This window comes from Rhea americana, unplaced genomic scaffold, assembly GCF_003343005.1.
Source record: "Rhea americana isolate MKP2758 unplaced genomic scaffold, rheAme1 scaffold_37, whole genome shotgun sequence".
NCBI classification, from domain to species: domain Eukaryota; kingdom Metazoa; phylum Chordata; class Aves; order Rheiformes; family Rheidae; genus Rhea; species Rhea americana.
Window position 1 is genome coordinate 3,467,866 of NW_028186501.1, and position 11,064 is coordinate 3,478,929.

The following is an 11,064-nucleotide window of genomic DNA, read 5'->3' on the forward strand; positions in this document are numbered from 1 at the left end:
CGCCGCCGCCGCTGCGCCGTTCGCTGGCGTCCGGGGGCGTCTGAGGATAAAAGTTGGAGCCGGTGGCGTCGGGAGGGCGGCCGGGCTGCTCGTGGGCTCTGCGGGAAAGCCGCGGAGCCTGGCGGGGGGCTCCTGTCTGCGGGAGGCGGGGGTTGCTCCCCGGGCTGCTCTTCRGGACAAAGCGCCGGGGATAAACGGAGACGCGCGTGGCGCAGCCAAAACCCCTCGGCGGCCGTGGCGTGGAAGTTTGGCTCGAGTCTTACTGAGGGGAAAGCGGGTGATCTGCAGCTCTTCAGGAAAGGCTCGAGGGTGTAGGTGAGGAGGTGGCCGTAAACCGAACGGTGGCTGGAGGCTGGATGTGAGCATCTTCCAGCTACTTCTGCTTTCCTAGAAGGGCCCCGTGGAGAAGAGCGCACCGAGGGCAGCCGTTCCTGAGGAGCTTCCTCCGCGCCCGCTTTCTTCTCCTCACACAAGTTTCTGAATACTTAAGATATTTGGCCCGTTTTTCTGAAGACAGCAGCCAGAATTCAGATGCAGCTGAGGCTCATTGGGTTGTCAGTCTCTCTGGCAGTATTGAAATCTAAAAATGAAGTATAGAAAACTACTAAATGCTACGTGTATATGATTAAAAACAAAAAAAAATAGCGTTTTTGTGTGTTCCATAGCAATGGGAATCTGGAGTAAGTGCAGGCAGTACAACTAATGATTATTTCTTTAGCTCCTTTAAATGGTAATGACTGAACCACAGACTCTAGAATAATTTATTTCCAGTCTGKCATGTAAATATGCTCGTAATTGAGTGTGGGAAAAGTTATTTTTTGTAAGCTTCGTGGTATGTATTATGATTTCTCTGGACTGGAACCACTCATAAGTTGTTGGAGGTGAGTCAGCTTTAATACTGTCTCTTTTTTTAGAATAGCTATGTTATACCAGTACTTGAAATACATCAGTAAACAGTTGACACATGCATATTGTATGTAGTTGTTTTATGTGACTGCATATAAAGCTACAGTGTTAAAAGTGCAATTTATTTTTTTTTCTGAATCTACTAAGTTACAAAGTCAGACATTTTTTAGAAGTGGCCCCTGCCTTTCTGTTATGTTTTGTTTGGATGTTAGTGTTTTGTGAGCAGAAGGTCATTTGAATTCTGCTTAGACTAAAATGAGATGTTCAAGATACAAAAGTAGTCATTTGTTCAGGGTGAAGTGATTTTTCATGACTGCAATCAGGCATGTTTTCTATGATTTTGTAATCAGTAGTAGAAAGGGATTATTTTAGGAGGAGTGATTTGGTAACTTTGAAATTTGAGATGGAGAGAAGAATTTAAATTGACAGAAAAGTATAACCAAATAAATACAGTGAAGCTTGGAACAAATTCAAGTTCATTTTTACATGTATAAGAACTTCCATGCCTCAAAATTTATGTAACATTTTTCATATCATTTTTTTWAAAATTTTATCCCTCCTACCCTTAAGTTGTATTTTTGTTTAGCCTTATGTTAATCTTACCTCATACTGGAAGAAGCAGACGTGTGCTATGAACTCTGATTCAGTTTGTTAAATATAAACTCCTTTTGCATACTGCAGTTGTCAACAGCAGTGAAGAACGAACAGTTCAACAGACTACTACTCTCTTCCTTTTAATATTTTTGACTAAAGCAACAAAAATAAGCTGACTAGGTTTGTTTTAGCTTTTGGAAAATGAGCTATAAATACTACATTATCCCTATTTCTTAAATATTTATGGGCTCTATTCACACCAGTCTAGTTTTCCTTCCCTGCCACAAACTTTTTTGCGCTTTGACAGTGAGGTGCACAGGAACTTCTTAAATAATCTACGGACCAAAGCTGCCTTTCAGTTGTGTTATTAGGCTTAATGCTTAGACATTATTGCTGGCATGCAGTCTGACTATCACATAGGGAGAGGTCACATTCCTGCTCTCACTGACCAAAATAGCAGGCAGTTTATGCTGTTGATATTAAGCAGTCTGAACTGTGTGTGCTCAGAGAACGAGGATGTAAACAGTTCAGAGGGGATCTGAACTGCAGACAGATAGAAACCTGCTTCTATCCTGTCTTTGTAGGGTAYTGCTTACTGCCCATGCACACCTACAATTTTAGCTCATTTTATATCATAGACTTAGAAAATGCAAGTACATGAAAACTCACATAACTTACRACTGTAGATTAGTATAAGCCCTGTCAAATCTGCACTTGCACACACAAATCTAGTTAGAATTTGTYCCTTAGCCTACAGACCTCTCAATGAAGACTTACCCGTAATAATATACTGTTATGTGATTAGACCTCATGTTACTTAAAAATTGTAACTTAAAAAAATAAAGACCTCATAATACTCATAAATTGCTTCTGAAGCAAGGGCCATTGCTTCGTTTACTTTATTCTTTCATAATTACAAGGCTGAATATGTGAGATTGATAGGAGCTGTCACTGAAGGGGTTTGATGCGGCAGAATCTTGCCATGGAGCTTGCTGTTTTATGCTCTTCCGGGGCTTTATGAAATCCTTAAGTAGAAACATTGGTACACAAAAGGATGGGCAGAATGAAAGTATTTGGGTATTATCCTTGAGTTATGATGTATATTCCTATTTGGGCCAAGTTTGTGACTTCCAGTAAGTAATGCATTTTTCCCTAGTCCAAGGATTAAGGGACTAAAAAGAATTTAAAACACTTCCATGATTACTTTAGAGATAAATATTTGCATTTGTTGAACTGGTAACAGCAATACAGAGATTTTTTTTCCTTGCTACCCGTTCCCTTTCAAAGCAGTCGGCTTGCCAGCCAGAATGGGTTTATACTAAATTTAGTCGCATCTCACATGCAAAATCGGAAATGCAGAGAAAGGTCCATTGACAGTTCTTTGCACCTGTTTTCAATAACCATGTCATATAAGTATCACTGGCCCAGTGCTTCAGTTTGTAATCTATTTACTTCRTTGCAGCAACCACCAGGAATTGCTCTTTCTGCTCTTTTATAGTTTACTGTTGTCAGTTCCAATGTATTTGGTGCTTTAAATTATTCTTACAGTTGATGCTTGGCTCCTTGTGCACTTACCTAACCTGTTGGTCCTTCAGTGTAATACTTGGAAAAGCTTGATGTGCATCTTCTAGGTTTTTGTTTTTGGTAATATTATTAATCTGCATGTAACGCTAACGTGTTCTCTAATTTGGAATTAGAAAATTTACAAACTCTGTATATTACTATTAAATTTTACCTGTAGAAGTAGATACTTCATTTATATAAGGCTTGTCATTCTATGTTTGTAATTCTTAGATTGCAAGAAGACCCTCCTGTGGGTGTCAGTGGTGCACCGTCTGAGAATAATATAATGCAATGGAATGCAGTTATATTTGGGTAAGAGTTTTTGCTCACTCAGGCCTCTGTTAAAGGGCTAAATGCAATAATATATGAGTGTATATACATTACAGTATTCCCTTTGTTTTGTGTACGTAGAGTCAAGAAGGTGGCAAAAATGACCAGATGTGGTGTTACAGGAAAATCTGTTTCAGGGGTAATACAGAATATCTAGGAAAGGAATTAAAATTTGTGTCTCTTGTTCAAAATTTGTATATGGCTTAATAAACAGGATAGAATGTGTAGAATTATGAAAAAGCCATGTTGCTCTTAAAAGGAAGTAAGAACTGCATCTCCTTGGCCGTTAAATCCAGATGTATTAGGAGTGATTGGATTGATTCCTAACAGAACTAAATACAGGTTCTGTCTAGGAAGTAGTGTGTATGCTACAGAAGAAGTAGCTTAGTACTAGGCTTATTGGTAGTTTTCCTACTAATTTCAATCAATCTATAATATAACATATGCATTGTTTGGGATGATAATAAAGTAGACTTCTTGACTGAAAGCTTAGTTATGGGAAAGCGTATTAAATATGACAAAGTTCCCAGAAATTATATGTGGATACTTTTCTAAATATTTACATCTTTGTCTCTATTTCTGTTTTGAGGAGGGAGGGGAAGAGGCAGAGTTATATTTACTGTACRTGTTTAGAAACAAGTATTGACCGTTTTTTGACTGGATTTTTTTGGAACCTTTCAGGCCAGAAGGGACCCCTTTTGAAGATGGTAAGCAGCTAACTTTTATTTCTTCTGCCACTTTTGTAAATGTTGCCAGTATTGACACTGTTCTGCTTTGAGGGGAAAAAAGAAAGGTGTCATAAAATTGGAACGAGCAAAACAAGCAGAAGGAGTAAATGAGTATGGCCTCGGTGACTACAAAAAATGCAGTATTTAAATTTAAGCATTCTCTTGTCAAGGTAGTTGATGGTTAGTTATAAAGCTATGAAGCAAGGATTATATTTAGATTTGTTTATACATGGAATGCTAGAGCACCTAGTGGAGGAAGTTGATCTAATGCTGCCAGATGTTTTTGTATCTCCTACAGTTAACTTTAACAAAATAGTATGTTTTTTCTCTTTCCATCTTTGGAGCATGTTTTTCTTACTGAAAGCAGGTGAAAAATCATGAATTGTTCTGAATATAGAACTCGGGGGGGGGGGAGGAATACCAGATGGGTTGATAAACGTGAAAGTTAATGTGCGTAATATATGAGAACTTTAATAATTATAGTAGTATTACAGTAACCTGCAGCAGATGCATTTTTCTCTGTTTTGGGATGGAGGAGTTGCAGTAAATTTTTCACTGATCCATAATAAAGATTTTTAGTGATCAGTTGTGAGCTGCAAAGACTGAGGTTGTTGATCATGAAAGTTCAATTTTTATTTACTGACACCACAGTGCCGCCTTAATGAAATGCTCTGAAGTCACTGAAGTCTATGGAACTGACATATTGGGCCCCTGAAGAAAGGGGGGAAGTGGGATAACTGCTTTTCTGTGTAGTCACTGAGTCTTCCAACTTGTACCAGATGCTGCTGCTTTTATTACTAGTAGTAAGCAGTAGTTTCATTATCACTTGAAACGTGAAAAGAAACCAGATGCAATATTGTTTGGTTATGTATTAGTGGGAAGAAATTTTGGTTGTGGAGCACATGAATTAATGTATGTTGTATGTACCTACAGGCATTTTTATCAYTGTTAGTTATCTAATTTTACTTATGTTTGTTTGGACAGGTACTTTTAAACTAGTAATAGAATTTTCGGAAGAATATCCAAATAAACCTCCAACTGTTAGGTTTTTATCAAAAATGTTCCATCCAAATGGTGAGTATTTCATTTTTATTTAGCCATAATACCTATGAAATACTGTGATGTGGTCATGCATCCTGTGAAGCTGCAGAATGCCTGACAGCTCTCCACCTCTCTCGCTTACCATTCCTAAGTAGATGTCCAAGACATTAACTGCTTAAGCAAAAATTAAGAAATATTAYGCTATTAAGAAGCAGCTATCCATCTTTTTCTGGTCGATATATGTAGCCTCAGTAACAAAGTATGTGGTTCCATGAGCAATTCCAGCAGCAGCTGCTCTCGACTTAAAAGCGTGATCCTGCTTGCAGATTACTGGCCTCTTTTGTGTGGCAGCACTTGTGCATKTGCAGACACATCATGCACTACAGTAGGAAACTGCATTATTTGTTTTTGTCAGATGAGTCTTCAACAAAATCGAATACTTCCATTTGGTTTACTGTGCCACTAGTATTAGCACAAAGAGGAGGGTGAGAATGTGTGGTCATAGCTGGGGGAAGACGCAAATGTGTTGACTCTAACTAGGTGAAGCAGGCAGCCCTGTGAGGGAGAAAGCTTTGGTTCCTAGTCTACTGGATAAAACCTCTGAAGTGCTGATTCTTCGTACAAAATTATAAACTATGCTTTTTGCTTTTCCAAACCCCTCTGTTGCAGAGGAGTGCAAATTCAATTTAAGGGCTGAAGCATAAACCCATTCTAGCATTTCCTTTGGCTTGGTAGCCAAGGATTTTCTTGCAAAGTACAGGTTTGAGCCGTCTTTAAAAAGAGAGGCCTTGACTTCAATTTTACGACTTTTTAGATGTGCAGTCGAACCATTCATCTATCATAGAATATACAGGCCAATATGCCTCTGACTGTGTGTGGTGGAAGGGAGGTGGTATTATTATTGGCATGAACAAGTTAGACCAGGATGTGGGAGATCGAGTCTTGAATTCCACTTYTGTAAAGGTTTTTATGTGAAGACTTTGAGTATCTGTAAAGAAGTAGGATTTCAGGTGCACTTTTCAGCATTTTCCACTGTCTGCCTTAATGACTTTCCTATTCATCTTGTTGAGTGCACAGCGTGTGAAAACAGAATACTGAACTCTCCCCATTCTGTGCGTAGTGAATGTGAGATCCTTAGCTGGTGSTGTGCATTTTGTTCCTGCAGTAAATGTCTGACTGCTCCCTGGGAGGCATTAAATCTGTTTGTGAATCTGAGCCAGTAGAACAAGAGGAGAAAGAAACCAAGTCTAGGTCAGCCAAATCCTGTGCTGGTGGACCATCYTTCTTTTCCTCTGAACTGTTTTGTTACGTCTAGTAACGTATCCATTTCAAAATACAAGGTGTTAAACTACSTAAGACTGTCAGACATAACTAAATGTTTTCAGTAACTGCTACCCTTTTTCATAAAGCGTTAATTTAGATGCAAAGTGAATTGGAACATTAACTCTTTCTTGAGGGGTATTTAATGAACAAAATGCAAACTCAATCTGACAGTTTTTAAATGATACCTATGCTGTATTYACAGTTTATGCGGATGGTAGCATATGTTTAGATATCCTTCAGAATCGCTGGAGCCCAACATATGATGTCTCATCTATTTTAACTTCAATTCAGGTAACTTTAAATTTATTTTAGCAAATGGAATATGTTGTGATTAGTCTCTCTCTTGGATTACACACAGTTCAGTGATGTAGCTAGCAGTTACCTGTACCAGGGAGCTTCAGATAATTGTGAACTAAGAGGTAGCTTTTTAGTTCATTTAAGGACTTCGATGTTGAACTATGAAATTACTATTTTTAAGATACCAAATTGCCATTAGAGAATTTGTGTAGGAAGATAGTTTTTGATTTGTATTCCTTTTTAGCTGTTTTAGTCAATATATGGCATCAAATGTTTAAATAAATAAATAAAATTGCCTAATGTAATGTTTGAAATATTGTAACTTTTCCTGAAAGCTTTGCTGATGAAATCCTCAAGGAGATGGACAATATTGCCGAAACCTGTTTTACCTGAAATAAGTTTTTTTTTTTTTTTTTTAAAAAAAAAGGCCTAGGATAGCAAAAATGAGTAGCACAAAATAAACGTTTTCTTCCTCTTATGTCATTGGTTTTACTTTCCTATAATGAAGTTTTATAGGCGGCATATCAAGCCTCTCAATACTTATAAATGACAGTTAGTGTAACTATCAAAGTTAATCATCATCATACTGCTAAATGGCAGTGACCATGTATCTGTTAGGTTTGTGAATGATGTAAAGAACCTGGAAATATACTCGGTGCTAACGCTTAAGCAATGTRTATTTGAGGTTCAGTAGTTTACTTACGGGTGCCTTACCAAGAGTTTAACCTGTTTTTTCAAGTGGGCTCTTCAGAGTTGTCTGCTTCCTGAGACATACTCCTATTTGAAAATTTTATGTTTAACTATTTCTCCCCCCTCCCCTTATCCAAAATGTATTGGTTTGTGTCTCACTTTCTTTTCTACTTTTTACAGTCTCTGCTTGATGAACCTAATCCAAACAGTCCAGCAAACAGTCAGGCAGCACAACTTTATCAGGAGAACAAACGTGAATATGAGAAAAGAGTTTCAGCTATTGTTGAACAAAGTTGGAATGATTCGTAACAGCTGCTTTGTTCCTCTTCATCCTCATAATCATTATGTACAATTTAACTCTCAGTAGAAAGGCTACCAGAAATTTCAAGTGCCACAGTTCTAAGAATTTGCATAAAAACTCATTTGCAAACAAAATTAAGCCCTCCAGTTTAGAGAACTTAAAAGCTTGTGTATCTTGATTAACGTACTTTTTATTGCATGGTATGAACTAAGTTATTGCTACATAAATTTGTAATATATCCTGTTTGTATTTTTTTTTCCAAGTGTATAATGTTGATGTGGAGTTTTCATGACAGAATATACACATTTTGTAAATCTGTACTTTTTCAAATACTGAATGCCTTATTTTTGAATTCTTTAGATTTTTAAATTGGAGAAAAGCACTTAAAGTTTTTATATATAAATATTTCATGTAAAACTGTTAAATACATAACCTCAGTGCAAGACATTCTACTCTCACTCTGTATCTCTTTCAAAGGATCCATTTTTAGTCTCCTTTTCCTTCTGTTACATGTAAATTATACCATGCACTTTACAAACAGAAAAGTTAATCTTATGGTGTAACAGTCTTCACTGGATTTCTCTGCATCTGCACCAGAGCTTAACTTGATTATGCATCCTCAGTTGTATGAGGAAGAGAAGTATTAGTGACTGCCACCTTACAAATGGGGAAACAAATGTAAATGTTTTGCTAAAAAAATCCCACTTTAAACCAGTGACGTAGTTGCAAATGGGATGCAGATCAGCAGACTCGATAATAATGTGTTCTTATAACTTTTATTTTTCAGGGAGATTGTATTTTGCGAAGTTGTAAAATGTTGTCATCTAAATTTGTCCTGATATTGTAATATGGTTTTGAATATTTTTCTAATAATTAAAGAGGTCTCCCTTCAGTMCCCCTTCTTGGGCTAGGGAACAAATTAATCATCAGCAGAAGAAAAAATGCTTGCAGATTGAAGTGGAGTTATTCTTTGGAATTTACCTGTGTAACACAGGTGGTCAGGTTTCAAGTCTGTTTTGCAGAGGTTCCAGCCATTCTTGAAGTTGCTAGTTTTAGATGAGTTTGGTTTTATTCTTGTAAATTTTGGTTTGGTAACTTGTTCCTGTATTCTGAAAGCCAGGGTGGATGATTATAGTAAAAAAAAAAAAAAAAAAAAAAAAAAGCCTTTTCTCTCCCAGCAACAACAAAACTAATCCGTTGGTGTTTACTCTAACCAGCATTACAAATGTAGTAACCTCAAAAAAATAAACCACGTATAGTTTTTTTTTAGGAGCATCACTATTAGGCTTAAAAACTGTAATTGGAATGCTAATCGAACATTTCTGTGTTAGTAGTAGCTGGTGGAATAGAACTATTGTACTGTAGATGAGAATTTTTATAAAATTAGTTTGCAAAGGCTTTGCAATTAATACTAAACAAAAATCTATTCACAAAAATGAAAAGTTCATTTTCTTAAGACTCGGTAAATTTGTATTTAAAAAAACCTTATGTCTACTTATGGTTATTAGCAGAAACACTAAAGGATCTAATTTGCCTTTTTACTATGGTGAAATTATAGTAAAACTGTAGTCCAGAGAAGTAGTGTTGCAAAGTGTAAATTGGTGTAAACACGATAGGTTTTGTTTACAAATGAATTTCTGAAAAGCTTTCCGTTTCTAATGAGTGGTCTAAATTCTGAAGGTTTTTTCACTTTACTACCTATATTAATATTTGTTCCATTTGCATGCATGTGAGATGGGATTTGCCATTGATTAGGTAGAATTCACGTTGGTTTGATTATTCTTGAACAATCCCTTTAGGCTTAGGTTATAGATTCATCAAACTCAGAAATATTTTTTGTACATCTAGGATGGAGATAGTTCATCTGAAAAAATTAATTGGGGCAGAGGAAGGTTTAATTAATTAGTGATCAGCACTGCAAAGTTAAAATGTCTGCCCAGGTAAGCACTCACAGTATATAGGCACATACACRTGCGAATGAATGTGTAAGAACATTCTGTTGTAGGCAATATTTGGGGCCCAGAGCTAGTATTTGAAGTCTTAATGAAAAATGTCATGCCTTCTTTTGGGCAAAGATAATTGTTGCAGTGTACAAAGATAAATACTATATTCATGGTGTATGATGGAGAAGAAAGTTCCCTGGTCTGACCAAATCTCAAGTAGTGACTAATATACTATACAGTGACTATAGAATCTGGGTGTTAGTGGTGTCAGGATGTTGGGAATTCAGCTTTTGATGATCATTTAGGAGCAGATGCTGGGCTATGTAGAAAGAAGTATTTCTTGATGTGATTTCTTGAGTGCATAGGAAACTGCACAGCATCTCCCATAAGATCTGTGAGGTGGAATGATAACTTGGAGATTTCGGCAGCCCCTCCCAAAGTACACATCATAAATAAGCTGAGAGAATATATATTAATTTGATAGAGAAACAATTTGATTAATCAGGAAAAATGAAGCCCTTTGATTGTGGTATAAGGGAAGGTAATTTACTGCCAAATGACTAATACAATGTGCAGCCAAATGAATGGTCAGGAAAGCCATCACGCTAACCTTATATTCAGCTTCATCCTTAAGTTTTTAGTGTGGTGCTATTTAAAAATTCAGCAGTTATTAACCAGCTGGTTTGTTTGTACTGTTGATTGATTGTTCAGAGTAGTGTTATTCCATTGTTACTTTCCATTCCTTGGTCCGTGGCATCCTTCTTTTCTGTTTCTGTTTTTAAATTGTAAGCTCTTCAGGCAGTGATATACTACTAAAAAAAATAATAAAGTGAGTAACCTTATTTTAACATAGGCAAGTGAGTACGTGCTATTGCCAACATTGAAAATGGATCAGCAGTTTACCCACATTAACCMCTATATGAATAAAGACAACAGTGTAATTAATGTCAGGCAGGATGTAGTGCGTGCAGGAGGAAAAAGCACTAAAGAGTGCATCTTTGAAGGGCTACCCTGTGGCTTTGGGATCTTTACAGTGTGGCTAGTCACATGGGAGGCAGTAAAGCTATTTGATAACTGGAATGTGGATCTGTAAGAAGGGGGAGCTGGTTGGAAAGTAGCTAACGGCATTCTCAGCCTGGAGCTTGGCTGCAAAACGAATGCAACAGGATCTACAGCACAGATGTAGATACTGTCAAGTAGCTAACCTTTCTGATCCCCAGAATCAAACTTTCAGTAGGACTAAGGGCAGCAACCTGAATCTGTTGAGAGCTTCTTGCTGAAAAAATAACACAGTATCAGTCATACGTTATGTTAGATGTTGTACAGTAAGCACTTATGGAAGGATGTG

At 37.1% G+C, this 11,064-nt stretch overlaps 1 protein-coding gene across 2 annotated transcripts; it reads left to right on the forward strand.

Moving 5' to 3' along the window:
• The first annotated feature begins 260 nt into the window (after positions 1-260).
• Positions 261-10,568, forward strand: UBE2B (ubiquitin conjugating enzyme E2 B). Of its 2 annotated transcripts, none has more exons than XM_085312793.1 (7): positions 261-315; positions 392-881; positions 3,295-3,375; positions 4,075-4,100; positions 5,106-5,195; positions 6,688-6,776; positions 7,653-10,568. In XM_085312793.1, the coding sequence occupies exons 2-7, from the start codon at positions 835-837 to the stop codon at positions 7,779-7,781; spliced, it is 462 nt and encodes a 153-aa protein (XP_085168919.1). In that variant the 5' UTR covers positions 261-315; positions 392-834; the 3' UTR covers positions 7,782-10,568. The 2 variants fall into 2 exon arrangements, with proteins under 2 accessions (XP_085168919.1, XP_085168920.1); XM_085312794.1 differs by having other exon boundaries at positions 264-315; positions 395-881.
• Positions 10,569-11,064: the final 496 nt, after the last annotated feature.

Coding starts and splice junctions, on each gene's coding strand:
- UBE2B (XM_085312793.1), top strand. CDS start 835: ATGTATTATGATTTCTCTGGACTGGAACCACTCATAAGTTGTTGGAG. Junction 882..3,294: donor CCACTCATAAGTTGTTGGAG/GTGAGTCAGCTT, acceptor TGTAATTCTTAG/ATTGCAAGAAGACCCTCCTG. Junction 4,101..5,105: donor AGGGACCCCTTTTGAAGATG/GTAAGCAGCTAA, acceptor TTGTTTGGACAG/GTACTTTTAAACTAGTAATA.